We start from the raw sequence: 18,625 nt of genomic DNA, 5'->3' as shown, positions 1-18,625 counted from the left end.
AATTGGCAAGTCCAAGGCTTTGCAATCTGGAATTCTGAAGCTGTGGATGATCTTGAGGGTAAGGCTGAGAGTTGCCAAAGGAGGCCCTCTTTCTTCTAGAATGAGGGTGGAAATTTGGAAAGCAGTGTCTGGGTTAGGGCCCAGGTGAGCCAGGGGTCTGGGATTGCCCTCCTCTCATAGGTCATCCAAAATCTCCAGCCTGGCTTGTGCCCTGACCTGGCTTTTTTACCATTTGGGGAAGCATCCGTAAATGAGGCAAGTGGAGACCTTTCCTAGGAGGCTGCCATTTTCAGGAAATATCCTACAACCCTGCTCTCCTTTCTGGCTCACCCAGACCGCCAACCCTCCTCCCCAGCACCGTTCTGTAATATTTCCCCAAATCGGGAGCTTTCTCAAGCCCATCTCAAACTGTCAGAAGCCCTTTCCTCCTTCCCCTCACTCCCTCCTCCTAATCCCACTCATCAGTTATCGAGTCGACTCCACCACTCTGCAAGGAAGACATTCCCCTGGCCTGACTCAGCCCTGTTTCTCCACAGGAATCCCCTCACCACAGGCCACAAGGGTCCTGACCAGCTCATGTTTTGTATTAATGGATAGGAAGGCTGAAGCATTTTTACTCTCTCTCTCTCTCAAAAAAAAAAAAAACCCACCCAAAAAACCAAACCCACCCCAAACCCTCCTACACGGGTCTTGGCAGGTTACACAAATATTAGTCCGAACATCCAAATAAATCTGTCCCTGAGGCCCAGGCCCACAGCCCTCATTCCCCCTCCCACCCCAGTGCTTCATGCTGTTTGCATGGAGAGTGGAACCGCTTGGCAATTGTGTAGACTAGGGCAGGGAAAAGAAGCAGAATAGGGCTTGGGGAGAGGGGGGAAAAGGGGGAGAGCAAGGAAGGTCTGTCTGCAGGCCTTGTAAAAATAAAAATAGACTAGGCTCCTCAGAAAGCCTGTGTCAACATGGAGTGGTCTTCAAGGGATGGAGGGCACTTGGGCGGTGTGAGCCTTCCCATGGGGTGGAAGTAGGATGGGGAGGGTGGGGGGCACAAGGACCAATCTGGGACAAAGCCAGAGAAAGGCCTGGTCTGCATGCACCCTGATCGCTTCACACAACCCCCACCAAAGGGATTTCCTCATCTTCAGTTATTCAGAGAACCATCCCATCTTCCTAACCCTCCACTGATCTTCCAGAGAGGTCTTCCATCCCAATCGATATTTTGTGCCAGAGGTGGACACCATCGATGCTTTCTCACCATCCAAAATGAGCCTCTCTCTACCTTGGAAAGCTCCAAGCCCTCCAAACCTTCTGCCAGTCCTCGGGAAGACTATAGAAAATCCTAGAAGAAGGGAGGATTTGGTCCAGAGCAGCAAGCTAGGTCCTGCCATTTAAGTGGGTTGGGAGGCTGCTGGACGGTGTGCTCCTAGTCAAAATAACACGTGCGTTTCTCCATCATTTGTCGTTTGATGATCTTAAGGGGGAGGAGAAGGAACCTCGCTGGCTTTTATGATTTTTCTTGTTGAATCTTAAGTCAGTGGCAAATAAGACTGTCATGAAGTCCCCATTTGTTGAGATGATGTAAAGCAGATTTGGATATTGCTTGGACCAGCAGCCTCTGATGTTCCCTTCTAAGTCACATTCTGGGAATGGGCCTCTCTCTTCCTAGCACCTATGACACTGATAATAATAATTCCTTATATTTAAGCAGGGTGATAGAGCTGAAAGTAAGGGTATCCTTCACCTTCTCTAGGAATCTCTTCCTCTGGCACAGATACTGCCCAGGATTAGGTCAGCTCTGGGAAAGGGGCACAATTATGGGCAGCTAGGTGGTACAGGCCTGGAGTGGGGAGGAACTGGGTTCAAATCCGGCCTCAGACACTTCCTTGCTGGGTGGGTGATGCTGGGCAAGTCACCTAATTCCAATTGCTTCCTAAGCCCTTGTCCCTCTTCTGTCTTAGAATTGATACCAAGACTAATATTAAGGGTTTAAAAAAAAAAAGAAAAGGGCACATTCTTGGGAAGCACTCTTGAGAAGGCAATAAAACACACAAAAATATTGACTTCGATCTGGCTAAAGGAAGCCCTGGATTGGGCAGAGGAGTAGAGTGTAAGGCTCACCCCCAAAAAACAACTACCACCAAGAGCAGAATTAAAAAAAAAAACACAACAACATTAAAAGCAAAGAACCAAGTGAAGCAGATTAAGTATTGGTTGATTCAAAGGAGGAAAGGGCCTCCTACTACTCACCTGGGTGACCCACTCCCTAAAAACCCAGCAAGTGAGCAAATGAGGCGGGAATATCCGATACAAATTTATAGATACTTATATGGGGAGGGCATGGGTGCACATCTCTCTCTTTCTCCACATATGCAGCAGTACACAACATACAAGCACATAACTGGACCCTCGTCCAGCAGGAACCCAGGGCCTCGGAGTCTAACGCCCACTGCCAGGGTGACGGGTGGACTGTCCACACCTCACCCCCTCGCTCTGATCCTAAGCCGGGCGGGCGTTCTTGGCAGCACCCCCCACCCCCAAACCAATCCTGCATGCCCAGGAAGTGCCAGGGAGCCGGGGAAAGGAAAGAGAAAAGCGAACCTCCGCCGGGTTCTTAGTGCAACTCTTGTCTCTCCGCAGAGCCCCTGGCTCTTCTTCGATGCTGCATTCCCAGGGGCTCCTCCTGTGGGACACCCACATCTGGGTCCCCGGGGACAAAGGCGGCAGACTGTCCGGGTCTTTCGGGTCAGGGAGTCTGGGGTGCTGGGGGGTACATGCGAGGAGGGTCTTGTGCCACTGAGTCCGAGGGGCTGGGACAGAGGGGCTGGCGAAGCGTGCCAGTGCTCAGGTCTGGTCCAGCCACTCTGCCTTCTTGGGGGCCTTGCAGGTGTGGACATCCACAGTGTCCCGGCACTCCTTACAGCGCACGGCGCAGCACCAGTGGAACTTGCACTCGCACTGGGTGACACGAGTGACTCGGGTCGTGTCGTAGCCACGGCCGCAGCACATGACCTCACATCCGTCTGTCCCTCTCGACGTCTTGCTGCATACTCGGCCTGCGGTGCCCAGGGACCCTGGGGGGCAGGGGGGAGCAGAAGGAAAAGGTCAGCTCTCGCTTCACCCCCTGGGGGTTCTCTTCCCTGCTCCCTGCCTCTCAAGTTATTTATTTTTTGTTTTTAATTTGGGTTTTTTTATTTTCACAGCAAATTTCCACATCCGTTTTTCAAAGTTAGATGACCCAAATTGTCTCCCTTCCTTTTTCCAGAGCTGACAAGCAACTCAGTCTGGGTTATACATGTGCCATCACAGTCCCCCTCATTTAGCGTAGCCAAGGGAGGCGAGGTGAGAGGAGACCTCCAGCTTTGGCTCACCCTCCTCCCTCTGCCCCAGACTGGCACCTGGGCACTCCTAAGTCTTTGTACAGACCAGATCAGCCAAGTTCAGCTCCATTTTATGGACGAGGAGACTGCAGCCCAGAGATGCTACTTTTGCTCATACAAATTCAAACCCAGGTCCCCGAGTTGCCTCCTACCCACCCTACTTTTCTCTTGCCAATCCATGTTCAAATCTCACTTGAAATACTACCAAATCTTCTTGATGTAAAACCCAGTGGAATTGCTCGTTGGCTACGGGAGGGGGTGGGAGGAGGGGGGGAAAGAACATGAATCATGGAACCATGGAAAAATATTCTAAATGAATTAATTAAATACATTTTTTTCAGATTAAAAAAAAAAGAAATACAATCAAATCTCCCCTTGTCTAGGAAGTCTTGCAGGTGCCAGGGTTCTCCTTCACACTCTGGTGTTCAGTTTGCATAAAGCCATTTTACAGAGACCACAAATGTGTGCGTTTATGTGCTCCTGTTTAGGGAAAGGGGTGCCCTTGGTCACTCTCATTGCAATGGGAAATGCTAGAGGGGAGAGACTGTGACTTCTCTTTCTGTGTCCCCACTGTGTATGCAGGAGAGACGTAACTGGCTTTGTCTTCCCCGTCATCTCCTGCATCCATGTTTTTGTGGAAGCTGTTCCCACTTCTCACCTCAGCCTCTTGGAATCTTTTGACCCCTTCCAGGGTCACTTCCCAAAGAAGCATTCCTGAAACCCTCCAAAACTGCTTGTGCCTTTCCCCCTACTAGAAATTACTTTACACATATTTATATTGTTTATTGGGGTGTGGGGGATAAAAGCTGGATTCCAGGAGCTGTTTCATTTTCACTTTCCCTGGTGCCTAGGACGGAGTTGGTGTTTCGTATATATTTGTGGAATAAATGAACAAGTCTATCTCTATTACAGAGAATTACAGAGTAGGAAATACTTAGGGATTGTCTAAGCTGGTCTATGGTTAGCCATCAGGAATACAAAGACCCATGAAATTGGGTGATTTGCCCAAGGTTACACCATTGGCCAACCTGGGGACCGCCATATATGTTGTCCCACATTCTCTCTTTCCTCTTCATCAGATTTGGGTTTTGCTATTGTATCTGATGGATCAAAAGGACTCTGAATTATTCCTTCTCCCTCCATCCACATTTTCCTCCTCCATACTAAAACTGTACTACTGGGGAAACATCTGGTTCTGAGGTTTCACCCTGTTACATCCGCCATAACTGTTTGTCTATGACCTGCACCCCATGTAGGCCACCTTTGTCTTCACTGAAGTTTCAAAAACCCATTATCACAATTCCCTAGGAATTTTTTTCTATCTTGGATAAATATGCAGAACAAAGTCTACTAGATTTTAATTATTCCCCTTAGCCCTTGCAATCTAGTTCTGTACATCGGTGGATGACTATTGTGAGAAAGTTATTCAGATCCACTTTGGAGCATTACAAAACAGATCTTGCATTATTCAAGCTTTGATACTAATATCTAAAGAAACAATCACCCTAGGAAACAGGGGATTGCCTTGGCCCTGAAATAATGAATGTAATAATCTGTAACCTGCCTTATACAGTGTGATTTTTAGGTATGATTACAGCTTGTTCACTAAGACCAGAAAAAGAACTCAACAGCCCCAAATGTTCATCCTCCTGCCTCCAGACCATAACCTGGCATTCAGGATGATGCTCTGCACACAGAATCCAAAACCAGAAGGCTCCCTCGGGCAGGAAAGTCAGAAGAACTTCCCCACCCCAGTCTTCTCCGGGAACCCCCTTTCAGGCACCCTGCAAAGGACAAACACTGCCCTCTCTGTCTCTTGGGCGAGGCTCCACCCTGTTTCTATGCCTAGTTTTGCTCCAAACCATTTCACTCTCCAAGAACGACAGCAATAGGCAAAAACAAACAGAGGCAGGCAGCTAGCGGCCTTCTTCACCTTCGCCTCACCCCTCTCCTACTCAAACCAGGGCAGAAAAGATGCTGGTGGTAAGAGCTGGGACAGGGAGAGCGTGGATGGTAAGCTGCTGTGTCGTCCCAGATTTACGATGACTGAAACTGAGCCAGGATCCTTCGGGCATCCTGGATTAAAAGGGGTCTCGAGTTCTCCAGATCGTGGTAGTTCCCCACTGCTGCATGGAGAGATTGTTGCTTCTTTTCTTAAAAGAAAAATCTCCGGGGGAATAGACCTCCACAATCCCACAAGGGGACGATTCTAGCAACATTCCAACAGTTTAAAAAGTCCTACCTGCTAACTGACCTTAATCCCTAAATATGTAAATCCCTAATATAATATATATTATAATATAATATGTGTATTATATTATATGCGTATAATATAATAATGCAATCCCTAAATATAAAAAAATAACCCTAGAACTGTTGTAGAGGGATAGCAGTTTTTCTCTGCCCATCCACAGCTGCCCAGAAGGCATTAGAAAGATGAGATGCCTGCCTTGGATAGATATCATCTCCCTGGATTCCTCTTTTCCCATTACTAAACCTTCAATGTGTTCTCATTGGGCTGCTTTTTGTTTTTAAAGCCCAATATGGCCCCAACTAGTAGCTTTCAAATGGTCTCTCCCTCTTCCTGCCCAGGAAGTTTCCATCAGTCAAGCCATTATATGAGAAATATGTGCATTTTTTTTGCCTTTTATTCATGTTGCTTTTATTCACATCCATTCCTCTTCTAACTATTCAAATCCTTCAAGGGCCAGCTTCTTCTTCTTCTTCTTTTTTTTTTTTTAACCCTTACCTCCTATCTTCTTGCTAAATATCAGTTCCAAGGCAGAAGAGTGGTAAAGGCTAGGCAATGGGGGAGGGGGGGCTAAATGACTTGCCCAGGTTCACATAGCTAAGTAGTGTCTGGTCAAATTTGAACCCAGGACCTCAGGTCTCCAGGCCTGGCTCTATCCACTAAGCCACCTAGCTGCCCCAAGGCTCAGTTTGAATCTCACCTCCTTCATGACCCTGACCATCTGGGCCCCAAATGAGATGAATTTTTATAGCACTTAAATTATATTTGAAGATATTATAGGATAGTGAAAAGAATACTAGTTGTGTGCCTTTGGGCAAGTTACTTAACCTCCATGATTTTATTTGTAGAATAATGGAGTGGGACCAGATGGCCTTTAAGGTCCCTTTTAGTTCTGGACTTAACATTCTGGGATTAGGAAGGAAGATCAGGGCTTATTGCAGAGGAACCGAAGATCAAGCCAAGAAGCTCTTTGGCTATGACATCTCCTATTATTATTTAACTTTGCATGTCTTTCCATCTATTCTCCCTAGCTGGACTCAGAAATACATATATAACATATATATATAATATATATGCTTATATATCATATATATTATTATTATTTTTTGCATCTCCTTGTACAGAATCTTGGGTGCCATTGTAGGTATTTAATACTTATAAATGGAGGAGGTTGGCTTTCACCTATGGTATCACCTTCTCTAAATAATTCTTAGGTTTGGTGATAAGCTGGTGATTCCTTCAAGTCCCTCTGGGGTTCCTTATCATAACCCCAAGTTACTGGGTCAGCAATGGACTGGCTTAGGTCCCCCCATTCCTTCTCCTTTTCTATTCTCCTTTCGCATCTGGCTCCATGTTACTCACCAGCAGCCTTGTCCAGAACACAGTAGTCTGGGGAGTTGTCAAAGTAGACAAGGTCGGCCCGAGTGGCATGGCGATAGCCTTGACGGGCAGCAGTAAAGTTGGCACCATCCTGAGTGGCAGTCACCTGCACAGCTCCATCATAGCGCCTCCGAAGGTAGTCACCAGTCCGGCGGAAGTCGGAGAGTGCATGCCAGCAGGTGCGAAGGGTGCAGGAGCCACTTACTCCATGGCACTTACATTCCAGCTTTAGGAATCGACGTACAGCCTGAGTGGAAAGGGAGAAGGAAGAGGGGAGGGATCAGGGTTCCCTGTATGGCCTGTCGGATGGATAAATAAGGGGTGGGGAGAAGGAGAGGAAGAGAGGGAGAAAGAAAGGAGGAGAGACAGAGACACAGATAGAAAAAAAACAGACAGGGGGAGAGAAAGAAAGAGAAGGAGGAAGAGGGAGGAGAAGGAGAAAGAGAGACAAAGAGAGAGAGAGAGAGAGAGAGAGACAGAGAGGGAGACAAAGAAAAAGAGACAAAGAGGAGAGACAGACAGACATGAGAAAGACAGATGAGAGAGAGAGGAGAGGAGGAAGAAAGAAAAACAAAGAAGAGGAGGAAGAAAGATAGAAAAAGAGATAGCAGAGAGACAGACAGATGAGGGGAGGTGGAGGGAAGAAGGAAGGGAGAGAGAAAGATTTCGGATACAGGAAGTCTAGAGGTTGCCTCCATCCAAGTAATCAACAAACATTATGAGCCTACTTGTACTAAGCCCTAGAGTAGATTCTAAGTAAAAGGTGAAATAGTCCATCTTCAGTCCACTAGATTGAAATCCTACATACCCTTCAAAGCCTCCAGAGAATTTTTTCAATAACTCTAACCCATAAATTTCCTTCTCCTTTGAACGCCTTTGGCATCTGTCTCTTGGTGCAGTGGGAAGTACTGGATTTGGAATCAGAGGAAATGGGTTCAAATCTCGGCCCAGTTTCCATCTTGTTTGAGCTGAAACAAGTCACTGAACTGTTCCAGGCCTCAGTTTTTTCTTCTGTTGGGCTAGGTGATCTCCAGTTTTCCTTCCAGATCGGAATCTATGATCCTATAATCTACGTCAGATAAATCAGAACTTCATGCTATACTGTCATACTATCTGGGATTGTTCCCTTAACTGTTTCCCGTGTGTCTGTCCCACCTCAACTAGAAAGTCCCAGGGATCACATTTCCTATCACATTTGTTTAAAGCATCTTCAAATTTTATTTGCATTTCCCCAGTTATTTCTATTAGAATGTAAACTTCTTGAAGGCAAGAACTCTTTTTTTTCCATAGCACCCAGTACAGCGCCTGGTACTCGGTAGGTTTTATTTTTTTAAACCCTTACCTTTCATCTTAGAATCAATACTTAGTATTGGTTCCAAGGCCCAAGAGTGCTAAGGACTAGGCAACTGGGGTTAAGTAACTTTCCCATGGGTCACCCAGGGAGGCGGTACTTGAGGCTGGTATCGAGCCCAGAACCTCCCGTCCCCAGGTCTAAGTCTCAGTGCCTCCCACACAGTAGGTGGTTAACAAATGGTTGTGACTGAACTGAACTGAAAACTCTTCACGGGGAAGGGGGAAACTTGGTTTGTCTTCATTCAACATTTAATCATCAAAGAATATTTGCAGAGCTTAGAATTTAGTAATTTATACTTTTTATATTTTCTATATATTTATTATATGTAATATATATTCATTCATTTATATAATTTACTAATTTATACAAGCATTAGTCCTTTCCTTCCCAGAGCTTTAGAAGTCTCTGCTATTTCCTCTGTACCCCAATAACACCCTCCCCCAAAGTGAACCACACAAAAGTCACTTTAAAAACTGCATTGCTCGGCCACTGAGGGATTTTCCTTTCCTAATGCTTTAAATCTTAGGACATTTTTCTCTTCCTTCATTCTCAACCTGATACCATCTTTCCCAGAGAGTCAAACCTAAGCTCGGCTGACCCTGCTTTCGCACCTAACATCCCACGCCAAAGTCCTGCGCTTTGGGACAATGATTTCAGAACCTCACATCCCCTCCACTTTTGAATCTTGGCCTTCGCACCCTCAGCAGGACCCGGGACGGACACACTCACACACATGTACACACTGACCGTGCGGCCACACCGATTGTTGTGCAAATTCATGAGGGCCCGGGCATCCTTGAGCCTCTTCTCCTTGGCATCCACGAAGGCCTTGGCAAAGCGGACCCCATAGTGGATGTTGTCACTACAACCACCCCAGTCAAAGTCTCCACGCTGGTCTCGGTCCCGACCACGTGTGTAAGGATCGCAGCTGCACACACTCAGCTCTCCCTGGCTGCAGGCCCGAGTGATGGCATGGACCACACCTGCCGAGGAGATGGCATACACGAAAGCCGCCTCCCGGCTGCCTGGAGTGGGGCAGGAAGGAGGGAGGTCAGAGGGAAGGGCCAGGACGCTCCTCCCGGGGACCCCTCCCACCCCCTCCTCCCAGGAGGCGCCCCTGCTCAGTGTCCCCTTCTGGTGCCCCTCCACCTCCCCCGACGGCTCACTCCCTTACCACATCTCCTTATGTACAGCTTTTTGGCCCCTCTCTAGCGAGGTCTGTCCAGCCCTTAAACCTGGTGCTATCTCTCCGCTGGCCCTCAGCTGAATTCAGGCCCCTGAGCAGCTAATAGATTAGCTCTGGATTTGGTATAGAAAATGTTGGTTCAAATCCAGGATCTGCTCCTTACTAGTTTTGTAATGATCAGTAAATCATTTAACTTTCCTAGACTTGTTCTCGTTCTCTCTCTCTCTCTCTCTCTCTCTCTCTCTCTCTCTCTCCATATATATTTATACACATATATATAAAATGTCTCTATATTTACAAAAATAGCTCCATATATCTCTACATCTCCATATGGCTATAAAATATAACTTCATATATATCTTTTAAAGATATCTATATATCTATAAAATATGTATCTCTATATCTCCATATATATCATATCATAAAATATATCCATATATAAATATATCAATCTCTCTATAAATATATCTATAAAATACATATCTTCATTATATCTATAAAATATATCTATATATCTCCACATATATTTATAGAATAAATCTCCATATGGCTATAAAACAGATCTCCATATATATCTTTAAAAGATATCTGTACATCTCCATATATATCTATAAAATATGTATCTATATATCTCCATATATCATATCATAAAAATATATCCATATATCTATGAAATACATATCTCCATGTATCTATAAAATATATCTACATAGCTCCATATACATCTATAAAAATACATATCTCCATATGGCTATAAAATAGATCTCCATATATCTATAGAATATCTCTCCATATAGCTATAAAATACATTTTTATCTCCATATATATCTATAAAATAAATCTTCATATATCTATAAATCTCCTTATATATCTAGAAATAGATGTCTATAAGAGGGGATGATACTGTTCCTCTACCTCCCAGGGTTACTGCAGAGATACTTTGTAAACTTTAAAATACTACATCCTGGGATTATAAGATGCTGAGTTGCTGAGGACCCCAGAGAGAGCACCCATTTTACAGATAAGAAAGCAGAACTAAAGGAAGAAAAGAAGGGAGTTGTCCAAGGTGACAGAACGAGGAAGGAGCCGAGCCGGGAGTCAGAGGACCCGAGGTCTCATCCCAGCTCTTCTAACTTCACTTTTCTCCGAACGGTGTTCTTGTCGCCATATCACACTTGCTCTGAATTATTATTAGATGAACCAGACACCTCTCCGCCCTCCCTGGTGCTGGACAGCCCTCTCTGGCTGAGCCCTGGTCCTCAAGCCTGTGGTGCCTCTGGAAGAACTGGAGATTTCTCCAGACCCCTCTCTCGCCAACACCGAGACCCCAGACCACAGTCAGATTTGGAAAGAGGAAGATATCAGAGGAGAGAGACACTGACATGCTCCCTCTTCCCCTTTAAAAGAACCCCTCACCTTCCATCTTAGAATCCAGACTGTGTATGATTCCAAGGCAGAAAAGTGCTAAGAGCTAGGCAATGGGGGTTAAGTGACTTGCCCAGGGTCACACAGCTGGGAAGTGTCTGAGGCTGCATTTGAACCCAAAACTTCCCATCTCTAGTCTTGGCTCTTTGTCCACCGAGTCAGCTAGCTCCCCATAACCTTTTCTCTTTTATCTATTTTTAAAATCTATTTCTCTTTTATCTCTATTTTACGGACTCTTGGAACCCAAGGACCGATCTCTCCTTTTCCTTTCCCATTCCCTTCTCAGCCTTTTTCCTGGCTCATCATCTGCTTTAGTTTTCCCTGCTGAGCAGGGGCCAGGACAGTTCTCCAAATATTTACATATCCCCTTTCTGTTTACCCCTTGTTCCCATTACTGCCAGGGTTGGGTAAGGGCAGGACCCCCCCCCCCTTCCCCAGGCCCTAACCCCGACATCTACAGGGGGATTCCAGGGGCCAATAAGGAAGCAGGAAACATTCCACAGCCCCTAAATGATCCTCCACCTAACTTGGCCCAGAGTTGGGGAGATCAAGGTAGCACGTGTCTAGGGAATACTCAGTTCTTTCAACAGCCCCTGGCATGTTTAGAGGGTCTGTTGTCCATGGGGGGAGCCAGGGATCATGGCCAAAGGGAAGAAATGCTGAGCAGGGTCCTTCCTCAGCAGGATTCATAGTGTGATATCATCATCATCATCGTCATAGTCATCCCCTCTGACACTGACATCGAGTTTAAATCTCTCAATTATATTTCATATTTAATTAAAAGTTTAATTTGATATAATAAATAATAAACCAAATTCAATCAATTAGTGTTCCAATGAATATTTCAAAGAAATCTATGATTGGGTACATGCCTGTATACACACAGGACCTCTAAGGTAGCTTTCAGCTCTTCACCTATGATCCACTCTTGGTTTCCACGTCCCCAGTGGACACAAAGTGGGGAGAATAAGCCTTGCCACCCCCTGGCCGCAGAGAAGGGAATGAGGTGGGAGCGGAAGGATGAGAGGAGGAAAAAGAAAGAGTTAAATAAAGAAAGGGCGCCCTACTTCTGAGCATCACCCGGCCAAAGACGGTGTGGTCCCGGTCCAGAGTGGTGCAGTTCCAGCGGTGATGACGGAACTGGTGCTGGCACTCGCGGATCCAGTCTCGGGCGCCCTCGCCCAGGGAGCGCATGATGTCGGGGTAGCGCTGGCACAATTGGCGCTGCCGGCTCACCAGCCCGGGGATGTTGTCGCAGATCACCCGGGCCCCCAGTGCCCCGATATACCTGCAGGGAGTGGAGGGCACAGCATTGCTGGGAGGGCCCCGAGAGGGTCAGCTCCAGATCGTCAGCACTGAATTTTGGGGGCTGAGGGGTGAGTTCCCTAGCTTTAGAGGGGATGTATTCTTCGTTCCCACTCAAGTCCTGTCCCAACATTCATCCTGCCCCTATTCCCACTACCGATGGTGGTGGTGGTGATAATAATAATTAATAATAATAAGTAACTAGCATTTCTACAGAACTTTAAGGTCTGTGATGCATTTTGTGTATGTTATTTCATTTGACCCTTACGACAGCTCCTTGTGAGGTAGGGACTATTATTATTATCCCCATTTTGTAGAAAAGGAAACTGAGGAATAATAATTATTATTACCCCATAATCCTGGGTGACACAGCTAAGCAAGTGTCTGAAACAGAGTTTGAACATGGGTCTTCCTGTCTCTGATCCAGCACTTTAGCCACTGCACCACCTCGCTCCTTCGAGTATAGAATATACAGCATGGTTTGCAGAATCAAGGCAGAACTCTGCCTCGATGGAAGCCAAGAGTTGAATTCCCATCAGACAATAAACGAGTAGTCTTGTCTCTCGTCTCCCAGCCAAATGCTTAAGTCTAACACACATACTAAAGCCACGGGGCACGTCACAGACGTCGACAGGAGTTTTATTTAATAAATGCTAATGACTTTGGAGAAAAATATCATGAAACTAGAAGACCAGGATGATTCTCCAGCATATGAAGAACTTGCATTTGGGAAAAGGCTATGTGCCTTGGGGCAAGTCAACTAACATCTTAGTCTCTTTCTTCATCTGTGAAATGATCTTACGGTGGTCTCCCCTCTAAATCCATGAACCCATGCGGGCCTTCCCTGAATCCCTGGCCTCTCTTGATCTCTGTCTGTACTGAAAAGCAGAAAGCAAAAACAGAGAGAAGGAGAGTGGAAACAGTGTTCGTGTGGAAGGGTGGTGAGTGGCAGTCCAGGGAGCAAGGTTCATAAAATACTGCCGAGTGATGTTTCTGGTTCTGGATTGATCCACAATGCTGGGAATCCAATGTTTCCAATCTCCCGGCCGATGAAAAAAGACTTTTTCTTCCTTCCTTCCTTCCCTTGTCTTTAGGAGACCAGCCAAATATCAACCCCACTACCCGGGACGGCCTTGTGTCCTCCTGCCCCACTTCCCCTCCAATCATTCCAACCATGGGATCTCCACTTCCTGGACATGGACAGGGAGATTCCTCCCCCTTATTATGGTAAAATGACTTTTTAAAGTCTCTGTCCCCTCCTTCCCAGGCTAAACCAAAGGACACCATGCCCTGGGATTGCTGTACAGGCAGAGATTTAGCTTCAAAGGGACCAAGTGGTTCCCCACACCCCAGATTCCAGTCTTGATTCTCACCGGCTCAGCACTCTACCAGCTATGACATGCCTGAGGCTTGGCCGGGCTGGTGAAAGTGGCCAGAGAACAAGACAGAGACAGGAAGGTGACTTCAGTTAGGTAGAGACTTTCCAAAGGCTATGCTCCCCCTATACCCAAATACATTGAACTCCATGACCTCTACTGCGCTCCCAAGGACATCCTAAAGAGATGTCCTACCCCACAGCGCTACCCTGCCTCCTTCTCCCCATCAGAAGTCTGGGGTCTGGGGTTCCGTTCTTCTCCTGTTCCCCCAGCACGCCTACCTCAGAAAGCCTTCCATAACTCTGAGGAAGACCCTCTCTCCTCCTTTGTAAATGAAAAATTACGGGCATCTTATCTCGGGGGTCAAGAGTCTACCAGAGCAGGTGGGAATCAGGCGTTGTTACAGACATCCCGGCTGCCAGAGAAGCCGAGGCTGGGAATAAGACTGTGGTTTGGGAGCAGCACCAGAGTTTGGTGGGGAGCAAGGGGTGTTTATGACATCCCCAGCCCTGTGTACTCTATCCCCTTCCTTCCCCCTCCTCCACCCCAGTCCCAATCATTCCCACCATGGGATCTCCACCCCGGAGTTGGGATCACCACTGGTAAAACCAAATCAAACAAACAGAGCCAAAGCCAGATGCCTTCTGGTGAGTGTGGCCGGCTAGGCTGATGGGACCCATCTGTCCCCCAGGGAGGGAAAGACAGAGAGGGCCGGCTGCTAACAAATCCCATGGAATCAGCATCCCTGGTTCTGTCCATCAGGGCAACGGCTTCCAGGAACAAACAAAATAAACTCCCCAGGCCTAGCCTGGGAGGGACTGCTTGACGCACAGACCCAAAGTTACACCCACCACCGAGATGCTTTGTTTGGAGAGGAGAGACATGAGACAGAGTTGAGGCTAGTTCCTTTCCCAATACCACTTCATTCCCCTAAGTTTAAGGTCTGGAATACTGACCTAGCAACTAGAATTTGGGGGCATCCAAGCTAGGAGAAATAATGCAGCCTCTCAGCATGAGAGAACTTTGGTTATAATGGGGACAATTTATTTCAGGGAAAGTTCTTTCTGCTCTCTCGTCTTAATCCCTTTTAATACAGACCATGCTGGTCCTTCTTGTTTTGTCTATCCTTAGTGAGGTGGGAAATAGCTGTTCCCATTCTCCTCAATCCTTTCCATAAAGAAATTAGTGATTCGGTAGCTCCGAACTCTCCCAGGCCACACCACTGCCCCGGATTTAGGTTTTCTTCTAAGCTTAATGGTTGCTAACCATTCCTTCCCCCTGTTTCCTTTCCACCCCTATCTTCCTAGTCTCTAGACCTCTAAAGACTTTCCACTTCCTGATCCTGCCTTCTTATTTCCATGGATTAGGACTCATGTTCCTGTCCTTTAAAACCTAACCCTCTTTCAGGAAGTCTAGACAAATGCCATCTTGTATCAAATAACCCCTTCCTGATTCCGTTTTCATATAGTTTATCTCTTTGTAAATGAGACATCCTATCCCCCCTGAAGACAAACCTTCTACCCTCTATCTCCTTTCTCGGGATCTTTCTGTGGCCCCTAATTCTAGACTATGTACATACACAAGGTGTATATGAAGGTGTGTGTGTGTGTGTGCGTGTCTTCAGGACAGGTGTATGATCCCTCCCTCCAATCTTTAGCTTCCTTTTCTCACCCTTTCTTGATCTAGCCTTTCCATGGCTTCCTTACCTCTTCTTCCTTTTTATCTCATTATCCTAGGAAAACTCATGATAGCAGACTGCACCTGCTGGGGGTTGATGTCCCCCTTCTCTACTTCCTGTCCTACCAGTCATAAAAAGGGATACCCCACACAGAGATCTTTTCCCTTCTTTCTACTCTAGAAGAGGAGGTCTCTGGTGCCATTATGGAAAAATGATTACAAATTATGGCCTCCTAGTAAGCAATCAGGTACTTCCCCAATGGCTTGTGGGTGAAGCTATCATTTTTTTGGGTGCTTTTTGAAAGAGAAAGTAATTAGGGCCAGGACTCTTGTAGATTTGCTTTGAAAAAGTAAATAGCCACCCCAGCCCCTACCTGTTAAGGATAGCACCCCAGTCTTCAAAGTCAGAACAAAAGGTGTTCAGGTCAGAAAAGCCAACCCTCCTTGGTAATATCACCCCCAGCCCCAGCCCCTGGCTCCTTTTCCCTTTTCACTGGGGCAGCTGTTGCCCCCTCTATCTCTCCTGATTCTTGATCGTGGCTTTCCCCACCCAACCTGCACCCAGGATTCTTCAGAAATCCTTTCATGTGAACCACGTATAAGAAGAGGAAGAAGGAAGGGAAAAGGGTGAGAACAGATATGAGTTTCTAAGACAGGGTCCCTATGAGGACCCCAGCAAGGTCTATACTTTGGAAAAAAAAAAACACCATCAGCACAACTGAGAAGCATTTAAGTTATGACCCCTCCTTATTCAAACTTTCAGGCTGTGCCTTCTAAGGTAATGTTCTATATTGGCAGGAGCCAGATGAGGGTCTTCAGAAATATAGATAAGACTGGGGGCATCAGTGCTCTCCCCTATTTTTGAGAAAGGTTGCATGTAGGGGAGAACTGAGCTGAGCAAGGCATCTCTGATCTGAGTCTGTAGATAGCCCAGGGCCTTCTGAGGGCCCTTTTGATCAAAATCCTAAATTTTCAAAAGTTTTACTCTCTGCTCCCCCCTCCCATCTCCATCTTCCCTTTTGCAAAGGAATGCTTCAAGCCAGATGTAAGATACTAATGCAATATGGTTCCCCCCATCCAGAACCTCCTCCTTTTCCAACATGCAGAGATAAAAAGATCCAAAAGAGATATTTTTCTGAAACAGGAAAAAGGGGGGGTGGGTTTGGGGGGCCGAGCATCTTGAAATGATAGGAATCTGCAGCAGAACTCCATGGCCCCTCAGCCTGCTACTCCAACCCCCATCCCAACTCTTCCAGCCAAGACTCAGACAAGGGGGAAAGCCACAGGGGAGAGTATGGTAAGAAAAAGAGGGGTATGCTGGGAGGAAAGGGAAGTGGGTATGGGTAAAGGTGCTATTCCTGTGTAGAGTGCAATTTGGCTTCTATTCCGATGAGAGTTTATTGGGGGGGGGGGGACAGAGCCGCCCGAGGGATCTTTGACTGGAGCGGGGCAGAGAACAGCTTTTCCCCCTGTGAGTAGCCAACACATCTAATAGAGATGTTTGTGTGTTGGAGAGAGAAATATGTGGGAAAAGGGACATTTAACTGCTTTTAAAAGGGATTGTGCCCTTCATGAAATGAGGGAGAGAGGAGAGAAACGGGCATTGCCCAGAAGAGAGTTAGGTGAAAGGAGACAGAAGAGATGGACGATAGCTTTCCGGGGGTGAGACGGAGACCTCTGCCCTGGAGAAGTAAAGGAGGGCCAAGGGGGAAGTAAAAGAAGGAGAGTAATAGATGGGATAATTTCAACAACTATCCTTGCTGAGAGGACCCAGTCAAATACTCGGATTGTGCAAACCAAAGTGATTTAGGGAAAACAATTTTTAACCACATAATTCTGATTCATTTTAATTTTTCCTCACTCACCAAATTGATTTTGAGAGCGGTTATTCCATTCGGGAGGTTTCTTTTATAAAGTGAGGCGGATGCTGAGAAGGGGATGCTGAGTTACCCAGCTTTCCCCTTTCTCTGAGGTCTCTGGGTGAAACTGGCAACCTGGGACTCTTGTCCCCAGGCTGAAGAGAAGCCCCTGGGATACTAGAGAAACTGAGCCACCCGAAATCCGCTCCTCTTGAACTGCTCCTCGAGATAAGGCTTTGGAACCAGGCAAGCCAAGTGCCGTCGGTTCCCAGGGGGCCAGCCTGCGCGTGAGGAGAGAGCAGCCTTCCCTCCTCGCTCCTCTTGTGGTCCCCGCCCCACCTGGTCCCACATCCCAACACTCACCACCAGGACGCATCTATGCGGGGCGGCAGCGTAAGCAACAGCAGCAGCAGACAGGCGAGGCCGAGTCGGGCAGGGACTCCGGGGCCGTCGGGTGCAGCTGCCCGGACAGGGTATCGGTGTGCGGGGGCGAAGGCGGGAACAGGGAGCGGAGCTCGCCTACGGAGAAGCTGGGGGGCTTCCTCCGTTCTGCCCGGGCTCAGCATAGCTCCCTGAAGGCTCTCCCCCTGAGCGTCCCTGGGTGGGGCACAGAGCGGAGATAGGGGTGCAGGGACGGGACTCCAGCGGGGGTAGCCCTCAAGCTGTCCCAACCTCCCCCCCGCAGGGGCCCATGGACCGCACTGACAGCGGGGCGCCCTAATGGGCGCCAGTTATCCGGCGTTCAGTGGCCTAGGGCCGCGGAGCGCAGTGGTCAGAGACGCTGTGCCCACTAGGCGGAGGACGGTGTCCGGGGTCAGCAGCGTGACTCGGACCTCCGAGGATCTGCGTGTCGCGCCGAGGTCTGTCTTGGGGCGTGCTGTCTGGGGCTGTAGGCAGCGAACTGGCCAAGGCTTACTCTGCGCTCTATGCAGGGTGCGGTGTTCGCCGAGTGGGGCTGCGGGGCCGGGCGGTGCGAACAACCCCTCTGGCCGCGGGCTCTCATTGGACGGCGCCGGGCGGGGCTGCGGCCAGGGACACGCGCGGCCCTCAGGGCGGCCCCGCCTGGGGCCCCGGGCAGAGGCGCGCTCTACCACCCCAGGTGTCGCCGTAGTCGTCTTTGCCCCCGCCTCCCTCCTCCCGCTCCCCCTCGTCGCTGCGCCCCCCACCTGCTCCGGCGAGACGGGACGGGGCGGTGCAGCTTACTCCACGCGCCCCGAGCGCCTGGGCCGGGTGGACGCCGCGTCCCCGGGTCCTAGCGCCCCTCCCTCCCAAATCTGCACTTGCGGGGAGCGGTGCAATGCTTGGAGCGGGGAGGGGGCTGTGGGCTTTGCTCCATGCCCCCTAAGTCTCGGCGCAACTGGAGAGGAAAGGGGGAGGCGCGCAGGCTCCCAGGCTCTTTCCCCACCCTCACAATGAAATGGGTAGAATCCTAACTGCC

General features: G+C 48.1%; 1 protein-coding gene across 1 annotated transcript; it reads right to left on the bottom strand.

The window, feature by feature from the left end:
- Positions 1-2,838: 2,838 nt before the first annotated feature.
- Positions 2,839-17,753, bottom strand: WNT2B (Wnt family member 2B). The gene is made up of 5 exons (XM_044675976.1): positions 17,551-17,753; positions 12,038-12,258; positions 9,107-9,384; positions 6,988-7,252; positions 2,839-3,068 (listed from the first exon to the last, which is right to left on the bottom strand). The coding sequence occupies exons 1-5, from the start codon at positions 17,751-17,753 to the stop codon at positions 2,839-2,841; spliced, it is 1,197 nt and encodes a 398-aa protein (XP_044531911.1).
- Positions 17,754-18,625: the final 872 nt, after the last annotated feature.

The sequence above is a fragment of the Gracilinanus agilis genome, chromosome 4 (assembly GCF_016433145.1).
Source record: "Gracilinanus agilis isolate LMUSP501 chromosome 4, AgileGrace, whole genome shotgun sequence".
NCBI lineage: Eukaryota > Metazoa > Chordata > Mammalia > Didelphimorphia > Didelphidae > Gracilinanus > Gracilinanus agilis.
The sequence above is the reverse complement of the archived record's forward strand: the minus strand, read 5'-3'. Positions and strand labels throughout refer to the sequence as shown.

Bases quoted from the DNA above. Each gene is read 5' to 3' on its own strand.
- WNT2B (XM_044675976.1), bottom strand. From the start codon at position 17,753: ATGCTGAGCCCGGGCAGAACGGAGGAAGCCCCCCAGCTTCTCCGTAGG. The intron at 12,259-17,550 runs GTGAGTGTTGGG...CACTCCCTGCAG, and splicing joins CGCATAGATGCGTCCTGGTG to GTATATCGGGGCACTGGGGG. The intron at 7,253-9,106 runs GTCAGTGTGTAC...CTTTCCACTCAG, and splicing joins ACAATCGGTGTGGCCGCACG to GCTGTACGTCGATTCCTAAA.